At 36.9% G+C, this 26,720-nt stretch overlaps 1 protein-coding gene and 1 pseudogene across 2 annotated transcripts in view; both read left to right on the top strand.

Moving 5' to 3' along the window:
* The window catches only part of SMARCC1 (SWI/SNF related, matrix associated, actin dependent regulator of chromatin subfamily c member 1), a 172,249-nt gene that overhangs the window by 85,334 nt on the left and 60,195 nt on the right, over positions 1-26,720 (top strand). For both annotated transcript variants that reach the window (XM_049863561.1, XM_049863560.1), the window contains exons 12-19: positions 7,799-7,858; positions 13,484-13,521; positions 15,497-15,618; positions 17,023-17,094; positions 19,115-19,228; positions 19,850-20,003; positions 20,737-20,850; positions 24,740-24,799. In XM_049863561.1, the coding sequence (XP_049719518.1) occupies positions 7,799-7,858; positions 13,484-13,521; positions 15,497-15,618; positions 17,023-17,094; positions 19,115-19,228; positions 19,850-20,003; positions 20,737-20,850; positions 24,740-24,799 (734 nt within the window). The remainder of the gene's footprint in view (positions 1-7,798; positions 7,859-13,483; positions 13,522-15,496; positions 15,619-17,022; positions 17,095-19,114; positions 19,229-19,849; positions 20,004-20,736; positions 20,851-24,739; positions 24,800-26,720) is intronic.
* LOC126064460 (uncharacterized) lies at positions 6,480-6,569 on the top strand (annotated as a pseudogene).

Raw genomic sequence — 26,720 nt, 5'->3', positions numbered from 1 at the left:
TAAGAGACTGCCTGTATCACATGGTAAACTCCACTGCTCATACCAGTCATCCGTCGTTACGATGCAAAATGTCGCTTTTGAAACCTGTAGTCTACTGTTCTACCCCCTAGTTGGGTGAGTAGAGCCAGGGGTCTTAGTAGCTTGTGAGCTGCCATCCAGTATAAAGCAGTTGGTCTCTATTCACCTGAAGCAGCAGAGGAAGAAGAGCCAGGGATCAGAGAAGGAATTGGATTGCAGGTCTAGCTGCCTACACGAACTGGTGCCCGACTACCGTTACTGAATGTTTTGATCAAGGACTCAATAGATGAACTCTGATCAAAAAGGGGGGAAAAAAAAAGGTGGAATAGAATTACAAATTCTTAGGGAATTAAGACTCACTGGACCCATTGAGACTTGTGGAACTCCTGACCCTTTTGCTTGAGAAAATATTTAAACCTTGAACTGAAGTCGTCTTTAAACGAGACAAGAGCTTAGCTAAATTAGTAAAAAATGTTCACCTTTAGCATTGTGCTCCTTTAATGAATGATTTATGAGATCAGATTGACAGCAGTAACTCTAAAGCATAGATGAGAAGTTTAGGAGATAGTAAAGCTAAGTTTAGGAGATAGTAAAGCTAAGAAATGGTGTGGGTAGAGATAGTGCAAATGGTGACACAAGGTGAAGAATGTAACCAGTGTCACTGAAATATGTGTGTAGACACTGTTGAATGGATCTATGTCCTTCTGTACATATTTTCACCAAAAATTAAAAAAAAAAAAAAAAAAAAACTGTGGCGTAGAAACTAAGTCAGAGTTTCTAATAGTTTTTTTTAAGTCTATTAGAATAAATTATAGGAGAAATTAGAACTTCATCTGGTGAAGTTGGAATTACAGTTTTTTCAAAACATAGTCTAAGATTTAGATTACTGTGTAGACTAAGCATATAGCTAAAATCCATATGGAATTTTAAAGGTCCCTGCATAGCCAAAACAATATTAAAACTGAAAAGGTTGGAGGATTCATACTTGCCAGTTTTAAAACTTAACCACACAGCCACAGTAATCAGAACAGTGTTGTACTGCCATAAGGATAGATATATATATACCAATGGAATATAGAGAGTTCAGAAATAAACTCTTCTTTAGATACTTGATTTTTAACAAAGGTACCAAGTCCATTTGTTGAGGAAAGAACAGTCTCTTCAACAAATGGTACTGAGAAATCTGGATGTCCACTTACAAAACAAAGAAGTTGGACCCTTAACCTTACACCATACACAAAAATTAAAGTGTATCAAAGACCCAAATCTAAGAGCTAAAATAAGACCTCGTAGAAGAAAACATAGAGGAAAGCTTTATAACTTTCATTGTGGTAATGAATTCTTAGATATGACACCAAAAGCCTATAGAAGAGTTTTTCTGTGCCTTATACACAGGCCTGGGATAACTGGGCATTGAGAATACACACATACACACACACAAGTGTAATTGCAAAATTAGACAAAGGTATGCATAGGTGAAAAAACTTAGACACACACACTGAATTTTGCTAGATACAGCAATATAGCTCTCCAAAATTACTACATCTGTTTACACCTCTGTACCTTATTTCTCCACATCCCCCTTAGCACTTGGTATTATTCCTATTAAAATGAGAGTACCTAGATTTACATTAAAAAAAAATAAAAGGAAATTAAGCCTTTTTTTCCATTTTCCCCATTCTTTGATTTACTAGTTCTTATTCTTTGCCTATTTGTCTATCATGTGTGTAGTTTTTTTACTTTTTCTGGTTTATTTGTAAGATTTTATTAATCTCATTTTAATTTTAGATATTACAGATGTTTTCTCACAGCCTGTGTTTTGCCTGCTTGAGTAGCAATCTGTAATTTCTCAGTGGTGGTTCGGTGGTAAAATTGTTTCCTTCCACGTGGGGAGACCTGGGTTCAAGTTTTGGCCGGCACACCTCAGCGCTGCCACCATCCATCTGCCAGGGGAGGCCTGCGTGTTGCTGTGATGCTGAACAGATTTCAGCAGAGCTTCCAGATGAAGACTGTGGAAAGATGTCTGGTGATCTACTTCCGAAAAAGCAGCCAGCAAAAACCCTGTGGATCACAACGATCTGATCCCATTGTGCGTGGGGTTGCCATGAGTTGGGGGCCAACTCTATAGCAACTAACAATGATGACTTTTCTTTTTTTGTTTAATTCTGCTTCATTAACATCATAGAGGCAGAATTTACAACACGTAGGAAAATCACATCAGATGGCAAAATGGTGGACAGTTACAAAATATTGGGAATCATGGCCTAGCCAAGTTGACACATATTTTTGGTGGACACAATCCAATCCATGATAGTGTTTAACCAGTATTTAGTCATTAGCATCTGGTCTCATTATTGCTGCAAAGAGGGATCATTAGCTATTATTAAATAAATAAACCCCTGCTTCTGCCTATCCTGGAATATGTTACAGGGAGTTGTCCATGTAAAAATGATGGTGATTACGAATCAACAGCTCAAATTTGGGGATTTATTCTGGTTTTTTTTTAAATTGTGCTTTAGATGAAGGTTTAGAGAGCAAACTAGTTTCTCATTAAACAGGTAATACAGATACTGTTTTGTGACCTTGATTGCCACCCCCACAACCTGTCAGCACTCTCCCTTTCTCAGCCTTTGGTTCCCCATTACCAGCTTTACTGTCTCCCCCTGCCCTCTTGTCTTTGCCCCTGGGCTGCTGTGCCCATTTAGTCTTGTTTTGTCTTATGGGCCTGTCTAATCTTTGGCTGAAGGTGAACCTCAGGAGTGACTTCATTACTGAGCTACAGGGGTATCTGGGGGTCATACTCTGAGGATTTCTCCAGTCTACATATTTCTTTGTCTGGCACCCTCTGTGTGATCCCTGTCAGTGCAGCCGGTGGTGGTAGCCAGGCGCCATGTCTGGTGGAGACTGTACTACTTGTGGTTCATTAGTCCTTTGAACTAATCTTTTCTTTGTGTCTTTGGTTTTCCTCTCTCAACAATAACAGTTTTGATACAATAAAATTTATCATTTTTCCTCTACTGTTTGTGCCCTTGATCTTGTACAGTGTCATAGATACTCAAATTTTTCTCTATTAACTTTATCCTTATACCTGGATCTTTTATTCCATTTAGCTTTTGTTTCTTTATATGTTGTAAAGTACCAGTTTGATTTCATATTTCTCCATATAAATTTTAAAATCAGTTTAACAAATTACAGAAACTGTCTCGCTGGGATTTGATCAAGATTGCACTGAATTCATAGATTAATTTTTGGGGTAACTGCATCCTTATTAAGTTTTCCCTTCATAAACACCATATTTTTCTACATAATTAGCTGTTTGGTATTTTTGGTTATATTGGTGCTTAGAGAAATTTATAGATGCCTAGAGAAACTTACGCCTAGATAAATTGTTTGTTATTTTTAAGTTATAATTCACACTGACCCAGAGAGGATGTTACCATTTTATATGCTCACCAGTGTAGTATGAGAGCCCCCAGTTGCTCCATATTCTTTCCAAAATTTCATACTGTCAGTCTCTTTAATTTTGACCATTTTAGTGAGCATGAGTGAAAACCTTTGTTTGGTTATAATTTGTATTCTCTTAATGATTAAACACATTTTTCATGTGCTTATTGGCTATTCATATGTCTATTGTGAAATGTATGTTGCATTCTTTTGCTTGTTTTTTTTTTTTTTTTTTAAGTTAGGAAGTCTTACATAATTAGGAGCATTTTGTGAGGTATACATATTGTTGTGAATATTTTCTTCCAGTCCAGGTATTGCCCTTTCATTTTCTTAACACATTCCATTTTGGGGGTGGAAATTCTTAATTTTGATTAAATGCAATCATCAGTCTTTTATCATTAGTGATTCTTGTGTCCTATCAAATTTTTGCCTAAACTAGGTTTGTAAAGATGTTCTTCTGTTTTCTTCTAGAAGGTTTATGCATTTGCTTTCCGTTCCCACTTGAATTTTTTTTAGTGTGTTTTTAGATGCAGGGATGCAAGTTTGTTTATTTTGTTCACATTAATATTTAGTTTTTTTGCATACCATTTCCTGAAAAGATTTTATACTCCATCTAATTATCTTGACGGCTTTGCTTAAAATCATTGTGTGGGTCTATTTCTAGGCTCTTTTCTGTTTTACTGGTCTTTGTATATCCTTGTGACAATACTACAGTGCTTTGATTACTGTATAGCTTTTTTAGTGAGTACGGAGTTGGAATCGACTCGACGGCAATGGGGTTCAGGTTATTATTGAAATTAAGTAGTGAAAGTCCTCCCACTTTGTTCAAGATTACTTTTGCTCATCTAAGTCCTTAGCCTGTTGATATAAATTTAGAACCAGATTTTCTTTCCACAAAAAAGCATACTGCAATTTTTATTGGAATAGTGTTTCTAAATATGAATTTGAGGGACGAATTGACTTCCTGTTTTGAAAAATTAATTTATTTTTTATTGTACATTAGATGAAAGTTTAAGAGCAAGCTAGTTTCTCATTAAACAATACACATACTGTTTTGTGACATTGGTTGCCAACCCCAAGACATATCAACACTCCCCCCTTCTTGACCTTAGGTTCCCTGTTACCAACTTCCCTTTATCCTCCTGCCTTTTTGTCCTTGCCCCTGGGCTGGTGTGCCCATTTAGTCTCATTTTCTGGGCCTGCCTGATCTTTGGCTGAAGGGTGAACCTCAGGAGTGAACAGCTGCCTTTTTGTTGACATCTTACATTGGACAGGACTTCCCATTTCTGTGTTCAGTTGCAATTTAGATAGCAGGTATCCTTGGTGAAAAGTTTCTCTACTGTACATTTAATTAAAGTTTTTTCATCGAGAATGTTAATATTTCGTAGATAGTCTTTATTGAGTTAAGGTAGCTTTATCCATACTTAGGGTGTTTTGTTTGCATCAAATTGCAGATAAGGCGTTATTATTTATTAAATGCTTTTATTGCATCTGAAATTTTTTCATTTTTCTCTTTAAATCATAAATTTGGTCATTAACATTAGTAGGCATTATATTCTTTTTGATATGCTCTAAGTATTAATAAGTTAATATTTTATTTAGCAACCTTAAATCTATATTCATAAGTGAATTTGCCATTTAACTCCTTTTTGTACGCTACTTGTCAGGTTTTGCTATCCAAGGAATACCGGCCTAATAAATGTAATGGGTGTGTTTCCTTTATTTTCTCTTAAAGAATTGTCTAATACGGGAATGTTTTGTTCCTACAATAAAGTCTGAATAAAACAGTCTGCTTCTTGAATGAGGAAATACGGTGCCAGTAGTTTTGAAAAATTGAATTAGAATGAGTGAATTTTTGATAAATATGAACACTTGTTCCAAGGAGATAGAAAATCTGAATCTATATGTGTGTGTGTATATACATAAATTTATAAAACTAGTATTTATGACTTCCATGAATATATATATGAAGTCTAGAGCAAACAAAAAGATGGAAATTTTCCAATTTCATGTTGAGGTTACTGTTACCCTGATACCAAAGCCATTATACAATAAAAGTGTGCTTTACCTATAGAAGAACTACAGATTTTACCAAACTAAATTTATTGTGTGATGAATAAAGGCATCATAACTTTAACAAACTTAAAGATAGTTCAGCTTCAGGAAATCCATTTACGTGGTTGTTAAATAATTGATTAATACCAAAATAATTTAAGGTCCTGTCAGTTGATTCCAGTAATTATTTTTCAAAAACATATAATATTGATTTCTAATAAACAAGAATAAAAGAAACCTTTCTTAACGTTGAAAAGGACAGAATCCTAGATTGTGAAAACAGTGAAGTAAGCAAGAAGACAAGAATTTCTACATTTGGCACAATTGTGAAATTTTTTCTATTTTATATCCTCTCATACTTACTAGAATTATTCTAGAAATGCATTATGATGTGAAATTGAAATCAGGTAGAAATACTTAGTAGTAAGAATAAAAAATGTAACTCTTTACAGACCATGTCATTGTGCCCCATAGAAAATATGAAAACCTTAAAAAAATCTATGGCCATCACTTAAGTCAATGAGGAAATATAATGGGAAATAAGTCAGATTCATAGTGGGGGGTAAAACCATAAAATTCTTTGCAGTGCATTAGGAAGTGTAATGACAAAGAATAATATAAAATATTCTGAGTAACAAAAAAGAAACCTAAATAAATTCTTCAAGAATGACAAAACAGTATTAAAGAGTGTCAGTACTTGCTGAGTAAGTCAGTATAATTTAATTAAATATTCTAATAGAATTACTGAAATTTGACAAGCATGCGTTTTAAGTTGATATGGAAGATAAAATTCATAAAAATAATCAAAATTTTTTTTAAAGAATGATCTATTGTGGTAGTGCTAATAAGTAGTTCTAGTAAGTACATAAATTGTGAAATTATAATAAAAATATTATAGTTTTGGCACAATAATGACTGAGTCAATAATGGAATAGAAAAACCAGTTCAAAAGTAGACCCGTGATGCTCGCTTTCGCAGCACATATATTAAAATATGATACAGAGAAGATGAGCAAGAATGACACACAAATTCCTGAAGTATTCCACATTTTTTGTACATGTAGAAATGGTTGAATTGGTTATGTTTTGCTGTGTGTATTCTCAATAACGATAACAACAAAAAAAAATTAACCCATGTTTATTTATGAATTTTTTTAAAGGTGAATTTCACATTGCATATTAGTGGGGAAGGATTGAACTGCTCCATAAATACTTCTGGTACAATTTAGCTCTGTCTATCAAATATAAGAATTTTAAACTTCAGGTGGATTAAAGTGCTAAATATAAAAAACAAAACCATAAAGGTAAACTTTCGAGTATTACCACACTTTAAAGAAATGTTAGGCTGGGAGAAAATTTTTGCCAACACAGGATTAGAATCCTGTATATGTATAAAAAAATTATTAAACCCCATAGACTACAGGGCAGAGTGTTATGTATTGGCAGTTCATTGAATGTACAGAGCCTATAAATGTGAAAAGATGCTAAGCCTCACTTAACCCAGGAGGTGGAAATTATTAAAATACTGTTTTCATCCATCAGATTTTCAAAACTTACAAAATCAGTACTCTCAATTTCTATTATTGGAAACGTAAATTGATGAAGCTGCTTAACATAGTTGGGCTGTATCTATTAAATATCAAAATGTAGATATTCAGTAGCAACTTTAATTTTCAGAATGCATCTTAAAAAAAGTTACAAGTCTGCACAAAGATGAATGTAAAAGAATATTGATGACAAAATAGTGAAAAGTTGAAAATCAACTTAATTTTCCATCAAAATAGGACTAGTTAACTTATGGTCCCTGTGGACCTCTTATAAATGAAAGGAGTTGTAATATAACTAAAAGTCCTTAGATGGAAAGATCACAGAAGCACATGGTTACATGAGAAAAGAGTAAGCACAGCACGGGTAACATGAGGTTTTAAAACCCTCAGTTTATGTTTTGAAGTCTAAGTAGATACATGAAGGGTAATGGTTCTCCTTTAGTTTTTATATTTGAATTAATGACACAGAAATGGAATGTATAAACTATTAAAAAAATGCTTTTGGGAAGAGGTTAAGAAATTCTCACATTTTGCTCTGAGTATTTCTATGTTTTTTTAATGAGCTATGTATTGCTGCTTGTGTAATACATTACAAAACGTTAGCTGTCAATTGCTGATGTTTTGAAACAGCTTGTGGTTTTTGTGTGAAGGTGGATAGTGAATGACCGGAGTTGCAATGAGATGAGTGTGTTTTTTAATTGTGTCCCTTGATTCTTTGTTTTTTTTTCCTTCTAGTAAACCCAAAGAAAGATAGTGAAAATACACCTGTGAAAGGAGGAACTGTTGCAGACCTAGGTAAAAACAAAAATATCTGTATATCGTTCTGTGTTGTTTTCCCTCTCAACTGTTCCAACCTCCTTGATATTTCTTTCTATACTCAGAAATACTGCTTTTAGTTGCTGTGGTATTTAGAACAGAATTCTGATGACATAAAAACCTGAGCAGATTTCAAAGGGCAGTTCGAGAAGACAAAGTAAGGTATTATAATGAAATGTGCAAAGGTGGAAAACCAAAAGGGAAGAATGGGCTTGGCATTTCTTAAGCTGATAGAACTGAAAAACAAAACTCAAGCCTGGAGTTGCAATAGTGAAGGATTCTATGGGCAAAATGTGGAATGATTCAGGCAGTATCAAATGAAGATAGAAGGAATACACAGTCACTGTACCAAAAAGAATTGGTCAAACTTCAGCCGTTTTAGGAAGTAGCATATGATCAAGAAACAATGGCACTGAAGGAAGAAGTCCTAGTGGCACCGAAGGCATTGGTGAAAAACAAGGCTCCAGGAATTGACCGAATACCAACTGTTGAGATGTTTCAAGAAACAGATGCATTGCGGGAAGTACTGGCACATCTACACCATGAAATTTGGCAGCTGACTGAAAGAGAGCCATATATGTGCCCCTTCCAAAGGTGATCTGACAGAATACAGAAATTATTGAACATTATCGTTAATACCACACAGAAGTAAAATTTTGCTTGAAATAATTAAAAAACCTTTTGGAGCAATACATCGACGGGGAACTGCCAGAAATTCAAGTCAGATTCCGAAGAGGACCTGGAACAAGGGATATCATTCGTGATGTTACATATCTTGGCTGAAAGCAGAGAATACCAGAAAAATGTTTACCTGTATTTTATTCACTGTGCAGAAGTTTACATGCAAAAAGAAACAATTTTTGATGGTTACAAGGGAGGGGAGGGGTGAGAATGGAAAAACGAGGATGTGCTCTTAGAAGCAGATTACCACATATTTCTCCAGAGTGGCTGGTGGATTCAAACCGCCGAGCTTTTGGTTAGCAGCCGAACGCTTAGCCGTTGTGCCACCAGGGATCCTTAAGTTTACTCAAGCAAGGTATAATTCTTGGGTGAACCTAGGAAAGTACAAAAAGGAATATAGTCACTCATTCCAGTTAAGAAAAGTGAATTCGTTTTAAACATCTTTGTTCCTGAGAGTTACAGATAGGGCAATAATCTGGGTTACTTTTTTCCGGTTGTCAAAATCAAAGACAACCTGGTGTCTTCAGAATTCACCAAATTCTTTACTTCTGAGAGTTTTAGACCTGGAGGAGATTTTCATGATCTCCTTATACAGAAAATAAGACCTTGCTTTCTCTATCTCCTATTTAAGTGAGTTCTTTATTTTTAATAAATCGCAGTGATTCTTTATGGCAGGTATGAGTGGGTGTTTGGGAGAGTTTTTCTACCTCAATTCACTAAAACTACGTATTGTACTCGTTTGCCTTATGACCTGTCATCGAACGTCTATTTTTTTTTTATCATGTCCAAGGTAGAAGCAGAAAATTGTCTTGTTGACACTCAGTTCATATAAAAGGGGTATAAGTGCTACTAAAGTTAATGGAAGAGGTGCTTCTAAAACATTATTTTTGTCTGTTTTTTAACCTTATTAATTGAATATAGATCTCGAGTAGCTTAACAATTTATATTAATAAATTTATGTTGTCTAATCTAGCTGGTAGTTAGCCACTGAATCAAAGGCTAAGAAAGCAAAAGCTAGGTAACAATTTGTTAAAGAGAACGGCCATTTCTACTTTTTAGTGTGTATGTATCTTGAAAAGGAATTGATTTGTAACATTAAGGGAGTGGGCAATTGTTCTTTTAAAAGTGAGGTAATCATTTTAGAGTATGTTCATAGTAGACTTTATCAAAGTATGTTCATAGTAGACTTTATCAAAGGAGTCAAATTGAAGTCGAGTTTAGGAAAGGATATGGGTCCAAAAAATTTGTAGTGCTGGTTATGTATTTCCCTTTTTGTTTGTTAATAGCTTGAAGTCCAAATCAGGGATTTTCTAGCTAAAGATGTTACTAGATCACAGCTGGAAATTTAGGGTCTGTGGAATTTGATTGAAACCATTGCCCTGGCCTTTCATCCTGGGACCAACAGCCATCCAAAGTGTCATTTAGGAATCTGACTTTTTGTATTAACTATAACCTGAACTGCTGCAAAAGACCTCTTAAGAGTGTTGAAAAGCAAAGATATCACCTTGAAGACTAAGGTGTGCCTGATCCAAGCCACGGTGTTTTCACTCGCCTCCTATGCGTGTGAAAGCTGTACGATGAATAAGGAAGACCAGAGAAGAATTGACGCCTTTGGATTGTGGTGTTGGAGAAGAATATCGAATATACCACAGACTGCCAAATGAACGAACAAATCTCTCTTGGGAGAAGTACAGCCGGAATGCTCCTTGGAAGCAAGGACGGCGAGACTACATCTCATGTACTTTGGACATATCATCAGGCAGGATCAGTCCCTGGAGAAGGACATCATGCTTGGTAAAGTAAAAAAAAAAAGAGGAAGACCCTTAATGTGATGAATTGACACAGTGGCTGCAACAATGGGCTTAAGCTTAACAGCGATTGTGGGGATGGTGCAGGATAAGGCAGTGTTTCGTTCTGTTTATACACAGGGTCTCTATGAGTTGGAACCAACTTGATGGCATTTAGCAACAATAACCTGAACCAACACAAGGCAACAATGATCCCTCAATGGGGAATTGTTGTTCTCAGAGTTGTTGTTTTAACTCTTCCGTATTTTGCCCTATCTGCCATGTAGCTAAATCTGCCTATTTTTCTTTCCTTCATCCTTGAGATCTTTGAAAGGTCAAGATCCAGGGGCTGGCTGGAGGATGAGAACATGTTCTGAGTATTACCATTTAGGGATCAGTAAAAAGGATATATACCAAGATTGGCTCAGGGACAAAAGTCTGTCAATTTAATTGTATATTCTAGCCAGAGAGACATGATTAAGTTGTACTATGACCATCCAGTGGTAGGCGGTTACCTTATGGCTTACCAGGATGGAAACAACAAGTTTGTTTTTGGCAACCTTACCTGGGTTTCCTCCTGTTAGTTATTTTCTAGGAAAAAATAGTCCCTGTGCAGAACTGTATGACTTGTGTTCATAGTTAGTGCTAAGCTTTACCAAACCCTGACTCCCCTATTCTTGTTAGCAGGTATTTGTCTTTAACTTAAAAAGCAATCATCTGCGTTGCTCAAGTACCTGCCACGCATCAGTCTACATGTGTTCGCTCTCCACCATTAAAACGTTCCTGTTACTACTTTTTTTTTTTTTTTTTTTATTACTGATGAGGAAACAGATCTCGAGAGGTTCTATAACGTTTCCAAGCATACAGGTGTTACGTGACAGAGCCCTGATTCAGATCTAGGTCTAATTTCAGCACCCATGTGCTGTATGGTTGCAGTTTGCTGTTGTGGTGCGCTCATTTCTCTCTGCCTTAAAAAAAAAAAAAAAATTTTTTTTTTTTTTTTTTTTTTATGCGTGCTCACTGTTCTTTGAAGATGCCAAGCCCATCTGCACCTGTGGGCTTCCCCCTTTCCTTGCAATGCTTGCCTCATCTTTCTCATCTCTCAAGTTTTATCTTAACTGTTACATTTTCAGAGAGACTTCCTGGTCACTTGCTCTTTAGAGGCCACTCACCCAGTCCCCCTTTAATGTATTACTTTGTTTCCATTCTCTGTACAGCATTTTTCAAGATCTGGTGTCTTTTTATCCATTCATTTTCTGTTCTGTCCTTGTGCCACTTGTAATGGGGATGTAAACTCCCTAAGGGCAGGGACAATTTCCTGTTCATTGTAGTCTTAGCACCTGGAAAGTGGCTAGCGCATAGTAGGCACTTGGTGAAATTTAGTTGACTAATTGAATGCTAGTCCTTTACTGCCTGTTAAAATACGACTCATCTTTTTATATCCTCTGAAGTAGAGGCTGGCGTTCCTTTTCTGTAAAGGGTCAGCTAGGAAATATTTTAGGCTCTGTGGGCCGTTTGGTCTCTGTCGTAACTTACCAGCTTTGTGTTACAGCACAAAAGTAGCCATAGGCAACATGTAGACAAACATGGCTTTATTCTAGTAAAACATTACTTGTATTTTAATTTGAATTTCACTTAATCTACACATGTCATGAAATATTCTTATTTTAAGGTTGCTTTTAGCCGCTTAAAAGTTGTAAAAGCCATTCTTAGCTTGAGGGTGCATCGGAGGTCCCCAGACATCCCCAGGTTTGGAGATTCTCTGGAAGGACTCACAGGTCTCTGTATACAGTTGTACTCACACTAATGTTTATTACAGTTACTTAGTAAGGATACACAGCCAGATCATAGGAGAAAAAGACATAGGCAGAGTCGGGGGCAATCCATATGCTGTTTTCCTTACGTTCCCTCCCTCCTTCACTGTTCCTCCAGCAAGGAAAATGTGGCAACATGTATGAGGTGTTTCTCCCCATGGACTCCCATTACAGACTCTGTGCCTAAGGTTTTCACTGGAAGCACCCTCTGCTTAGCACGTACCAAAATTCCAGACTCCCAGGAGGAAAGCAGGTGTTCGTGATAAGTCACATTGTTTGCACAACAGTCTAGGGTCAGTGAACCATTCTTAGTTAACTGTTGATAGGTCCGCTCTGAGACTCAAATTCCCAGGTGCCAGCCAAGGGCCAGTCTTAGAAGAATGTCTTACCAAGAATAATCTCGAGCCTATTTTATTAATTTTCTGCACAGTTGTTTTTTATACATTTTGGATACAAGTTCTTCACCATATATATGTTGCAGATGTTTTCTCCTAGTTTCTGGCTTGCCTTTTTGTTTTCTTAACAGCGTTTCTCCAAGAGCAAAAGTTGTTAATCTTGATGAAGTTCAGTTTGTTGATTTTCTGTACTTTGTGCTTTTTGTGTACTAAGAAACCTTGTGTTTCAAGGTCATAGGTTTTCTACCCTCTTTTCTTCTAGAAGTTTTATAGATGTCGGTTTTTTATATTTTGAGTTAATTTTTATGTATAGTAAGGGTTGAAGTCTCAGGCCTGCTTGGTTAACTCCTTTCTGCACAGCAAAAACAGGCAGTAAATTTCTGACCCCTGGTCTAACCCACTTATTTATTGCTTTTTCAATAGCAGGTTTTCAGAAATATGTTTTGAATCAGTGACTTCCCCGCGTTGAGCTTCATAGTGCTGTTGTTTTGCAAGGCTAGCTTTTAGGTCTGGGAGACCCCCATCCTCAGAAGGCATTAACACTTTTACCAGGTTATTGCTTCTTTCTTTACTCTTCACTCACTCCTGTGGGGATCCAAAATGTCATTGCTTTGTTTGACCAAACCTCAGGAGGCAAGAGTCCTAATCAAGTCTCATACCTCTTGTTAAGTAAGATCATGACTAAGATATTAGCCTAAGCAGTAATTAATTTGTGTTTTTTAGTAATTAATTAAATTCCCTGTTGTTGGAAATTTCTAATTATCTGTGCTTTGCCTTTCTACTCACCTTGGTGTTTCTGTGTAAAATTCTAACTTACTGAATTATTAGGGTGATTTTGCTTTAATCTGTCTCATTTTTTTTCCTTTGTCTTAGAATTTCTAGGTCATCCAAACAACATTTAATAAACCTTGCGTTTTATCATTGCAGATGAACAAGATGAAGAAACAGTCACGACAGGAGGAAAGGTAACAATTTAGCTAGGTCTGGTGCAGCAGTCACACTACGTGTCCTATATTTTAGGTAGTGGCAACACTGAATCAGAAGTGTCCTTAGACATCTTCTGTTTTGAGGCCCCTATTTTTTAATTTCCTTTTTAACACTCCCCCACAATAGTTGTCCTCCTTGGCTCACCAAATTTTATCATGAGGACATCCTCCATCTTCTGGGTAGTGTCCATCATATGCCATTATTTCTGGCTTCATTTCTCCCTTAACTGCAAATTAGTAATCAGAACTGACCATGGTGGTCCAGGTGTGTGCCATCAGTGCACGAGAGCTGGCACCCAGCCTTGCCTCAATGTTCCCACCCCCGTTTGTATTGTACAGCCTTAAATGACAACCCATGTCACTTTCACATTGTACTTTTCCCCTCTCTTGAGTCTTACAGTCAACCACTTCCTGTTTCACAGCTCTGCTGTAGAGACCCCAGTAATTATGCTGTTGGCACGTGTTGGATTTAAGGCAGGATTTTACTTCTATTTTTAATAAATGTCCCATTTTATCTTTCAGGCTGTCGTTTTTGATAGTTTCTAAGTATAATTAATCCCTAATGTTCTCTTAAAATAACTTCCTTATTTGGTGAGAATGGTCAGTTTTTTTTCCCCATTGAGTTAAAGATATGCTCTAAATTGACATTTTTCATTGTTTTTTTATGCATTAAAGAAATGAGTATGTTTATGATAGGATTTCCAACAAAAATATTTCAGTGAACCCTCAGATGTATAGGTCTTAACTGAATTGTTCTTATGATTTTCTTTCTTTAAAAGTCATGCTTCTTCAGTCAAAGAGTTCTTTATAGACGTGACAGAACATTACATTTGTAAAATGACATCACCATTAGAGTAAATAGTATTGCATGGTAGTAAGAGTCCAAAATAAAAAGTCAATAGAATTTACATCTAAGATTTTTTTACACCAAGGGCATGAGGAGTTTTGAAGCTATGAACAAGTCTGTTATATAATTTAACTTCAAGGGGTTGGAAGTATTTGACTGTACACCCTGTCCCACAGTGCCATTTTTCTGGTTGTTTCCACATTGTGATAACTAAAACTTAAACTGTTGGCCTTCCGTAATTGCAATGCTTGACAAATAAAGGAAATCTTCCATCCTCATTGAATTTGTGGAAACACCATACCTTAGAAATGCATTGACAAAACCAAATAAAAAAATGCATTAACCTTGAACATAGTTTGTGGTAGCTTCTCTGATTTGGGAAATAAAATTTGTTACTTTTGTTAGCAGTATTACCACATTTGTTTCAACATCATTTTAGTAACAAGCAGAGGTGCTTGGTGCCTTCATCCTTAAAATATTATTCATTGATCTTAAGGAAAGGAAACCACTGTCTTAAGTTTCTAAGCAGAAGAACTATATCCGTACCTCAGATAACAGCAGAGGAAATTGAGTTCGAATTAAGTGAAAGGTAAAAATTAAACTATGGAACAGTTATAATCAATGATATAATATTTGCTTGATTTCTTAATAGATAAGAATTTCATAAGATTAAAAACACTACAGATTAAACATTGCTAGATGTAATTGCACAGAACTGAAAAACAACTGAATGTTAATAAACTTATTTCCTATAATCTGTTCTTGATAAAAATATGTAACCTAAAGTTAATTACGAAGTATTAATCAGATAAATAGGTTATTGGATATTCTAGAAGACAGCTGGTCTAAATTCTTCAAAAATTATAATGTCATAAAATACCTCCCTCCCAAAAGAAGGCAAGGATTAAAGGAAACTGAAGAGACAGGTATAGCATATGCAATGTGGAATCGTTGATCAGGTTCTGGATTGGGGAGAAAAATCTGTAAAGGACATTTCTGGGACACTTGGGATGCATTCGCAAAACCTCCAGAAATCAGATAAATGTCAGAGCTGTTATGTATCTCTCTGTGGTTCTCTTTCTCTGAACTTTGGCTTCTTTTCTGTAGGAAGATGAAGATCCTAGCAAAGGTGATCAGAGTCGGTCAGTTGACCCTGGTGAAGATAATGTAACAGAACAGACCAATCACATTATTATTCCCAGCTATGCATCATGGTTTGATTATAACTGGTGAGTAGCCCATTCCATTCTGTGAACATAGTACTTAGGAGTAGAAAAACTTTCCTTGATAGCACGTTCTGTCTTTCTGCTCAAGTCTCTACGTCAGTAATCACTGAAAAAGAAGGGTGATGCTGAGTGATTTTTGTCTTTGGATGTGTTTTTCAAAACAATCTAGGGTCGGAAGCTAGATCGTGTAGTAACTTAGGGTTATAAAATTATATATGCTTGAATCTAACTCATTTTATATCTATTACAATTCAGACAGAGTACTTCAGTATTTAATAGTTAATAAAAATTGATGTTCATTATATGATTTTAAAACATTAAAGAAATATACATAGAAAAAATAGATCATACAACTCATAAATAGCCACATTTTTATAGAAAACGTTTTAGCGTTAGGACGCATTTCAGATTTAAAGTGTGGTGTGGTGAGAGAGTTCAGGGAAACATCTCCTCAATGTCCTCCCTCTGCTGTAGAGCAACCCTTTGGCACCTGTCGAGCACGGTTGTGAATAGTGGAGTCCTAGGTATCTTATTTATCAGTTCCTTGTGAGGGCTGTCCCATTTGGCTGATTTTTTGCTTGTTTTTGACTTTTAAATGTATATACCAGAACTTACCCCTCCAAGTAAATGTTAGCTTCTCTAAAGTAATTTTATTGAAGGTTTGTGTACTTATTCCAGTGACATGGCCATTACTTAAAATTTGGGGGTTCTTTCTTGGATCTTTGCCACCTTTCAATGATTATGCATTATCATCCTTTAAGGATAGATAGATTTTAAAAAATGGATTTAGAATAAAATATATTCTAAAAATAAAATACATATTGTATAATGTACTGTATGTACATATATCTTAATGATTAATAACATTTTACAAAATTACCGTTGTTTTTTCCTAAATGTTTAAAATTAGCAATATAATCTTAGTAAAAGCAGTAGATCACTTAAAAAATTTTTCACTACAAAGTATCTAGGGGCTGGCTAAAGGCACGTTGATATTAAGAGCCTGGGAAACTGATTATGGTAAATTCTGTTGTCTTTTGGCTGGTTATTCGTTATTTCATCAGTTTGTTTTGCCATGCCGTCCTACTTTGATTTTTGTCAGCAGAGTTACAAAGAGCTCTTCATATCCTGTGGCTCCTCATGTAGTCATGAGTAATGACAAGAAAGTAATAAAGTTCTGTTATGGGAATAGGTAACCTATGATAACTACTGGGGATGAGGAAGGGAAGGCTCAGGTCCTTTAACTTCATTATATGCTGTTAATACATAGTAATTTGTGCAAGGCAGTTTTGATAAGCAGTGTTCAGTTTTTTGATTTATCAGTTTTACTTTGAAAATTAAAGAAGCTCAGTTCAAATCTTAAGATACGCTTTTTCACGAAGACTGCCGATCCTCTTTTTCTGTCAGTATTCACGTGATTGAACGGCGTGCTCTTCCTGAGTTTTTCAATGGAAAAAACAAATCCAAGACTCCAGAAATGTGAGTGAACTATAAAGATGTAAATTGTAAAACCGTTAACAAACTTTAGTGAGACCAGTGTTTAGAAAAATTGTGTGCGTGTGGTGGGGGCTCTGAAAGTGCACTTCTGACTAAACTGTTACTGGCTCTTGGAAATTTGCAAGTATCTTATTACATTCAGAACAGTGTTCACATCTCAACTGCACAGCCTTCCTTGCTTCAAAGGAAATTCTATTTTCTTCTTCCTAAATCTTGAACTGCATGCATATTAGCTATTGTAATTAAAATTGAATTCAGTAACAGGTATACACTAAAATGAGTTCAGGTTTCCTCTAAGTCCTTCCAACTTTCGTGTGTATATGTGTTATGGATTATATATATTTATGTATAAAAATCTAGGAGAAAATGGAGCCTTTATCTTCCTGGTTAATGACTAGATATGATGATATGGCTGCATATCAATTGATCTTAACTGTAGAATGCATTGCACTGGAAATGGAAAAACATTTATTCGGAAGGATAAAGTTTGCTAGGAATTATTTTTGCCAAGTCTCCTCTCTCTGGTGTCCCTGTTAGTATACACTTCGAGAAACCATTGCCCCTAAAATGAATCCACATCTATCATACTATAAAGACTCTTCCAAAAATTATCATCATGGTATTAATCTGTTGTCTTTTATAGACCTGTGACTGCACAAATAGATGTCTCTTGTTTAAACTGTTAGGCAAGGACTAACTTCTGTAATTGTCCACAAAAAACGCGTAGTGTAAAACAGGTCATTGAGTAATAAATATTTTCTGGTGGTAGTTTGTCCGTGGTAGTTTGAGATTCTAAGTTTAAATGTCAATGATAAATCCAGCCTTCCCATGACAAAGCTGTAATGAGTCATTTAAAACTGGAATCAAAGATACGGCATGAGAAGCCATGATATTTTTTCTACCTGTTCAGGCGCTGATGTGTTCTTCTAGCCTATTTGCCTGTTGGAAACATTTGGAAATACTTACAGTTATATCACAGTCTTCTGTTTAAAAGCACAACATAGCATTTTAGGCAATTTTACTTCGTAAACGTGCCTTTCTGTCGTCTTTGTTTATGTACTGGTACTTACACGTGGGCCTTTTTGAGCAATGTACTTTTCCTACTCTAATGGAGCTGATCATAACCTGCCAAATTTATATTTCACTCGTGTGCCATGAACTGTTCCTAGGTTTCAACAGTCATAACATTCTTAAGTATTTTGTGGCAGAAATGCTTGGGTACCTTGTGGAATCTGCTGTAACTCAGTCTCACATTTGATCTCCTTTTTTATGTGTTCTTGTTTTATGGATGAGTTCACCCTTATGGGTTCTACTTGTTGCCCACCTGGAAACCTCTTGAAAAAGCTGCCAGCCAGAAGGTGCACAGCTGTTGTTAGAACCAAATGCATGTGTGGCTCTAGGAAGAATATAGAAATGAGATGGAGCAGAGGTTGAGAGTATGGATTCTAGAGCTGCCTGTGATCCCTGGCAAAAACTTTAACCACTCTGCTTCAGCTTCCTTATGTGTAAATGGAATGATAATGTACCCTACCTTACGGGGCAATTTGTGAGGATTAAATGAACAGCTTCATGGAAAGTGCTTAGAAGAGTGCCTGGCACACAATAAATGTTAGATATGTGATAGTTAGGGAGACAACCTAAGTAACCATGTGTTAGTTGCAAATTCTGCAAGCAACTAAGGTTTTCCCTTTTGTCCTCCGTGATAAGGTTTTTTGGTTATGTTACTTCACATTAAACTTCATCAGATTATGCTTATATTATTTGTTGTTGTGAAACAAGTAAACAGGTTTTTGGGGGAAGGGCGGGGGAGGAACATATTTAGTTTTTTACCCTGAGTTTCACTCATGATTATAAAAACTCAGTATCACTGTTGTTTGTTGGACTGTTGTCTTAATTTTTTGTTGTATTTGATCTTGAAGAATCTGAAGATATTTGACTCTATGAGTTACTGTTCATGAGAGGATGTTCCATCCACTCTATGAATTCCGCCATTGCTTTTTAGATACCTGGCATATCGGAATTTTATGATTGATACCTATCGCCTGAATCCCCAAGAGTATTTAACCAGCACTGCTTGTCGGAGGAACTTGACCGGAGACGTATGTGCTGTGATGAGGTAAAGGGCCCCTCTTTTCTCAGACATTTCACTGAGGTGATGACTGATGCAGTGCCATCTAATGTTTGGTTTATTCATCAAGAAAGCATCCACTTTAATCAAACACCTAAACCTTATGTCTTTCTTTAGGGGTTGAATATTTTGAATCCCTTGGCACTTTCTCCTCTCTTTCAGATCTTTCTATTTACATATTTTATCATATAGTCCCATTATAAAATGACCAAGGATAAATGGTGGGCTGAAATGGGGTAGATGAGCTCTCTTGCCCTCGATGCGTCTAAAGAAAAAAAACAAAATGTGGATCTCCTTCTGTAAATGTGGTTTATTTGTTAGTTCTTTCATCATGGATGTAAATGAGCTTTTGTTCTTTGATTTCTGTGATTGAAACTATTGGGCTTCATTATTGGGTTTTGAGGTGCTGTATCGGGAACATTACTTTCAGTTTGTAGAATATGCCCCTCATACAGTAAACGAAAATCGTCAGGTACTTTGTGGTAGTTCACTGCCTACAGGAAATATATTTAGCTTTGTCTTTGGTTTTTGCTTTTTATTGTAACGTGGTGATTGTGGAGGACGTTGGATAATTCTGTAGGTTTTAACTTCCAGAACTTTATTCCTTAGGGTTCATGCCTTTTTAGAGCAGTGGGGGCTCGTTAATTACCAAGTGGACCCTGAAAGTCGACCCATGGCAATGGGACCTCCTCCTACTCCTCATTTCAATGTATTAGCTGATACGCCCTCTGGGCTTGTGCCGCTTCACCTTCGATCACCTCAGGTAAATTATTGCTTCATTTCTTCAGGTCTGGATGGTAACAGACAGCCATTTATAGCACTCCTCCTCAGGAATAATTACAATTGTAATGCAGTAGACAGGGCTGTTTCTTTGCTGATTCTTTTATTTTTCTCATCTACAGTAAATGTTTGCATCCGTAAGAATATTTACTGGTTAAAGTAATAGCCTCCTCCTACCCAAGATTCTGTGCCTTAGCGTATCAAATTGTAAATTTGCTGTCATACTTGTACCCCCCTTTACCTTTCTGTCATGACAAGACATTAATTGCAAGCAGATTCCACAAAAACATTCACGTGTACTTCTTCCCATCAGTTTATGTCTTAGAAGTGGAAATAAACAATTTTTGTAACTTAGTCTGATCTTTGGAAAGAGGACGTCTATATGTACATTCTTGAAAAGACTGTTATATCAGACAGGAGATGTATAACGTTAAATTAGAATGATAAGTCAAACCTAAGGTATAAATTGCTCTCATTGAGGAATAGAAGATTATGTTAAAGAAAATTTGTTGTCTGTCTCCTCTGTGACTTAGTGAGGCACCAAGAATGTTTCTCACGTGTTGAATTTTTATTAGAAGTGTGGCATGGAGGTGTATTTATTTTTTGTCTAAAAGCAGGAGAGGTTTAAGCGTCTGTATTAAATAATTTTTTTTAACTTCTATCCTCGTGATTTGGTGGAGATTAATACAGCCATTTATCATTTACCTGACTCATAGGTCCCTGCTGCTCAGCAGATGTTAAATTTTCCTGAAAAGAACAAGGAAAAACCAATTGATTTGCAGAACTTTGGGCTTCGTACTGACATTTACTCTAAGAAAACCTTAGCAAAGGTAAGGATTCTTCTTTAGCCCCAGATGGACTAAATTGAGCAAGTTACTCTTTGTCCCTATTCTTTTTAGTAAACATCAATTTCCGTAAGAAATATAATTTATTTTATATAGTGCAAGGGAAAGAACTTCCTTCTCAATTCTGATGGCATTTTATAAAATAAAAATCACTCATCTTACCTTTTTTCTACAGTCCAGTTAGCAGCTAGATACTTTAAAAAAATAACTGATTAACATTAGAGGAAAAGGTGGAGAATTTCAACAGGGAATTAATTGGAATGTTTAAAAGAATCAAATATTCTAGAACTGAAAAATATATCTGAAATTAAGTCATTGGGTGGTCATAACAGCAGACTGAACACAGGAGAAGACAGGATCTGTGAACTCAAAGAAAGATTAGTAGATACATTAAAACTGAAGCACCAAGAGAAAAATTATAGGCAAGGGAGGAGACAAAGAGAAGAAAGTATAAGAGACACATAAAAACCAAAAAACCAAACTGGTTGCTGTCGAGTCGATTCCAACTCATAGTGACCCTATAGGACAGAGTAGAACTGCCCCACAGGGTGTCTAGCGAGTGTCAAGAAGCAGCTGGTGGATTCAAACTGTGGACCTTGTGGTTAGCAGCTGAGCTCTTAACCACTGCGTCACCAGGGCTCCAAGAGACAAATGAGATACATTCAAAAAAATTAATATTTATAATTAGAGTCCCATATAAAGAGAAGGAATGGATCAGAAACGATATTTAAAGATCAAAAAGCTGAAAATTTTCCAAAACTAGTAAAAAGATATCAACTCACAAAATAAGAGGCTGAACAGATCCAAATTTAGACACAGAGAAAACCACACCTAGGCACATTATGCTTAACCTGCTAAAAGCAGCCAAAAGAGAGTGGATGAGTCAGTGGGGGAGGGAGGATATATTAAATAGAAAAGAACAATAGTAAAACTGATGGCTGACTTTTCAACAGAAATGACAGAAGCCAGAGGACAATGTAATAACATCTTTGTGCTGAAAGAAAAACTGTCAACACTAGAATTCTATATCCCATGGAAATACCTTTCAAAACAAAGTACAGTAAAGGTGTACCTTCTGATTAAAAAAAAAAAAATACCTTTTAAACAAAAGGCGAGAGAACTTATCACTAGCATATACTGTAAGAAAACTAAAGAACGAAGAGAACTTGTTCTAGATGGGAGCACATGTGTATGAGTAGTAAGCAAGAGGACAGGAAAGGGTAAATATTTGGTTAAATACAAAGTAATGTCGACTGAACAAAAATAATCACCTGGGGGTTTAACTTGTAGACCCCATGCATCTGTCAGTTTATTGTACTGTGGTGGATTGTTGTTTTGATGCTGGAAGCTATGCCTCAGCTCTCTCAAATACCAGCAGGGTCACCCATGGGTGGACAGGTTTCAGTGAAGCTTCCAGACTAAGACAGACAAGGAAGAAGGAACTAGCAGTCTACTTCTGAAAAAACTGACCAGTGACAGCCTTTTGAATAGCTGCGGAACATTGTCTGGTATACTGCTAGAAGATGAGCCCATCCAGTTGGAAGACACTCAAAATACAAAAAAGCAAAGATGTCACCTTGAAGACTGAGGTGCGCCTGACCCAAATCATGGTATTTTCAGTTACCTCGTACGCATGTGAAAGCTGGACAATGAATAAGAAAGACGGAATAAGAATTGATGCCTTTGAATTATGGTGTTGGCGAAGAATATTGAAAATACAAGGGACTGCCAAAAGAACAAACAGATCTGTCTTGGAAGAAGTATAACCAGAATGCTCCTTAGAAGCAGGGATGTTGAGACGACATCTAACATACTTTGGACATGTTATTAGGAGGGACTAGTCCCTGGAGAAGGACATTATGCTCGGTAAGGTACAGGATCAGTGATAAAGGGGAAGACACTTGACGAGATGGATTGACACAGTGGCTGCAACAATGGGCTCAAGCATAGCAACGATTGTGAGAATGATGTGGGAGTGGGCAGTGTTTCATTCTGTTGTACAGAGAATCGCTGTGAGTCAGAACTGACTTGACAGCACCTAACGATGGCGACGGCTATTATAAGTAATCTAGAGATGATTTAAAGTATACAGGAGGATGTACATAGGTTATATAAAAATATTACACCATCTTATATAAGGGACTTGAGCATCCATGGATTTTGGTATCTGCAGGGTATCCTGGAACCAATCCCCTGAGGATACCGAGGGACAACTGTATATTCGGAATTAATAGCATCTACAGCTAAAGAGTAACATCAAGCATACTACACATCGAGCCCTCTGTAAATCTCTGAATGGAACAAGATCTGTAAATCAAGAAGTACAGATCAGTTGATAATTGTAATTTTAACACAGTGCAAACTTGGTTTTACTGTCACACTCCTGTGTTTGCATGAACTGTGAGCTATACAAGACACACGCAGAAAGTTATTTGGAGTGAAAATCACTTGCGTCCCTAGACGAGATGTGGACTCTAATGGTAAGATACAACAAAATCCAGACCAACCGCCCTCCATTCAGTTCCAACTCGTAATGACTCCACGTGTGTCAGGGTAGAAACTCTGCTCCAAAGGGTTTTCAGTGGCTGATTATTTGGAAGTAGAGCACCAGGCCTTTCTTTGACATCACCTCTGGGTAGACTCTAACAACCAGCCTTTCAGTTAGCAGTCAAGCACTTAAGCATTTGTGCCACCCAGGGACATCCGAGGTGTGGGGATTGTTTTCATCAAGAAATGTTAAAAAATGACACAATATGAACTTGTTGCAATTGGAAACAAGAACCCATCAGAGTACTTTATTTATTTAAATTGTGTTTTAGGTGAAAGTTTAAAGTGCAAATTTGTTTTCATTCAAAAATTTTATATACATACTGTTTTGTGACATTAGTGGCAGTGCCCACAATGTGTCAGTATGCTCCCCCTTTCCATTTCCACCTTGGGTTTGCAGTGTCCATTCATCCAGTTTTCATGCTTTCCTGCCTTCTCATCTTTGTTTTTGGGGAGGTGTTGCCCATCAGAGTACTTTATTTTATTTTTTAATTTTTATTGTGCTTTAAGTGAAAGATTACAAATCAAGTCAGTCTCTCACACAAAAGCTTATGTACATCTTGCTACGTAACTCCCAATTGCTCTCCCCCAATGAGATGCTCCCTCCCCCCACTCTCTTCTTTTCGTGTCCATTTCACCAGCTTCTAACTCCCTCTACCTTCTCATCTCCCCTCCAGACAGGAGATGCCAACATAGTCTGAAGTGTCCACCTGATCCAAGAAACTCACTCCTCACGAGCATCCCTCTCCATCCCATTGTCCAGTCCAATCCCTCTCTGAAGAGTTGGCTTTGGGATTGGTTCCTATTCTGGCCCAACAGAAGGTCTGGGGGCCATGACCACCGGGATCCTTCTAGTCCCATTAAGTTTGGTCTTTTACAAGAATTTGGGGTCTGCATCCCACTGCTTTCTTGCTCCCTCAGGGGTTCTCTGTTGTGTTCCCTTCATCAGAGTACTTTCAGTGTAGTATATTTTGTTCTTGAATCTTGGAAAAAGCTTTCCTCTTAAGTTACAAAAAAATGTAATTATGTTTGTAATATTACAGCGAACTCATGGTAAACATTTGAATGCTGTGCCTTTTTGGCTTATAAAAGATGTTATCTAATAAGATACTGGAAGGAATATATTCAAATAGTTCATGAGTCTTTGATCTTTATAATAAAGCAGTCTTTCTCTTGGAAGTTTAAGCTCCTTAAATATTTCATTTCTGTTACTCAGGGACTTTCTGGTTTTCATAAAATGGTCTGCTGAGCTTAGAAAAGAATCTGGTTGAGCCTTTTCTTCAGCCTCTTAAAGCTTAGTAAATAATTTCTGTTTTTGTGTCTTTAGAGTAAAGGTGCTAGTGCTGGAAGAGAATGGACTGAACAGGAAACCCTTCTGCTCCTGGAGGTGAGTAGATTAATGGTGGTGCCCTTTTATCCACATTTGACATTTGAATTTTTGAAATACCTATGGAATTTACCCTGAAAGTTCTTGATTTTTTGGAGCTGTTTGTTTTTAAGTATTACACGAGAGAGGACACACTCTCAGAAGAGATCAAGCCTGAATATGTTCTTTTTTGGCCTAGGTCTGTTTGTCGTTTTTGTTTGTTTGTTTAATCTGTTGCCAACATTTAAAACAAGTATTGGAGCTTTGAAATAGAAGTCTAGATTTGTACTTCTCACCAAAATTTGAAAAAGCTGGCAGTTCTGGGCCTTCATTGCTATGTAGCAATAAGTTGGTGGCCCTAAATATCAGATCCCCCACATGTCTGTCAGTTTGTTGTACTGTGGGGTCTTGTGTGTTGCCGTGATGCTGGAAGCTATGCCACCAGTATTCAGATACCATCAGGGCCACCCATGGAGGACAGGTTTCAGCTGAGCTTCTAGACTAAGACTGACTAGGAAGGAGGACCCGGCTGTCTACTTCTGAAAAGCATTAGCCAGTGAAAACCTTACGAATAGCAGTGGAACATTGTCTGATGTAGTGCTGGAAGATGAGCCCCCCAGGTTGGAAGACACTTAAAAGATGACAGGGGAAGAGCTGCCTCCTCAAAGTAGAGTCGACCTTAATGACATGGGTGCAGTCAAGCTTTCAGGACCTTCATTCACTGATGTAGCACTACTCAAAATGAGAAGAAACAGCTACGAACATCAATTAATAATCGGAACCTGGAATGTACGAAGTATGAATCTAGGAAAATTGGAAAACATCAGAAATGAAATGGAACGTATAAACATCGATATGCTAGGCGTTAGTGAGCTGAAATGGACTGGTATTGGCCATTTTGAAATGGACAGTCATATAGTCTACTATGCTGGGAATGACAGCTTGAAGAGGAATGGTGTTGCATTCATTGTCAAAAAGAACATTTCAAGATCTATCCTGAAGTATAGTGCTGTCAGTGATAGGATAATATCCATATGCCTACAAGGAAGACCAGTTAATACAACTATTATTCACATTTATACACCAGCCACTAAGGCCAAAGATGAAGAAATAGAAGATTTTTATCAGCTGCTGCAGTCTGAAATTGATCGAACATGCAGTCAAGATGCATTGATAATTACTGGTGACTGGAACGCGAAAGTTGGAAACAAAGAAGGATCCGTAGTTGGAAAATACGGCCTTGGTGATAGAAACAATGCTGGAGATCGAATGATAGAATTTTGCAAGACCAGCAACTTCTTCATTGCAAATACCTTCTTTCACCAACATAAATGGCAGCTATACACATGGACCTGGCCGGATGGAACACAGAGGAATCAAATTGACTACATCTGCGGAAAGAGACAATGGAAAAACTTGATTATCATCAGTCAGAATAAGGCCAGGGGCTGACTGTGGAACAGACCATCAATTGCTCATATGCAAGTTCAAGCTGAAACTGAAGAATATCAGAGCAAGCCCATGAGAGCCAAAATATGACCTTGAGTATATCCCACCTGAATTTAGAGACCGTCTGAAGAATAGATTTGATGCGTTGAACACTAGTGATCGAAGACCAGATGAGTTGTAGAATGACATCAAGGACATCATCCATGAAGAAAGCAAGAGGTCATTGAAAAGACAGGAAGGAAAGAAAAGACCAAGATGGATGTCAGAGGAGACTCTGAAACTTGCTTATGAATGTCGAACAGCTAAATCAAAAGGAAAAAATGATGAAGTAGAAGAATTGAACAGAAGATTTCAAATGGCGACTTGGGAAGTAAAGTATTATAATGACATGTGCAAAGAGCTGGAGATAGAAAACCAAAAGGGATTAACATGCTCGGCATTTCTCAAGCCGAAAGAACGGAAGAAAAAATTGAAGCCTCGAGTTGCAATAGTG

This window comes from Elephas maximus, chromosome 20 (assembly GCF_024166365.1).
Source record: "Elephas maximus indicus isolate mEleMax1 chromosome 20, mEleMax1 primary haplotype, whole genome shotgun sequence".
Taxonomy (NCBI): domain Eukaryota; kingdom Metazoa; phylum Chordata; class Mammalia; order Proboscidea; family Elephantidae; genus Elephas; species Elephas maximus.
The sequence above is the reverse complement of the archived record's forward strand: the minus strand, read 5'-3'. Positions and strand labels throughout refer to the sequence as shown.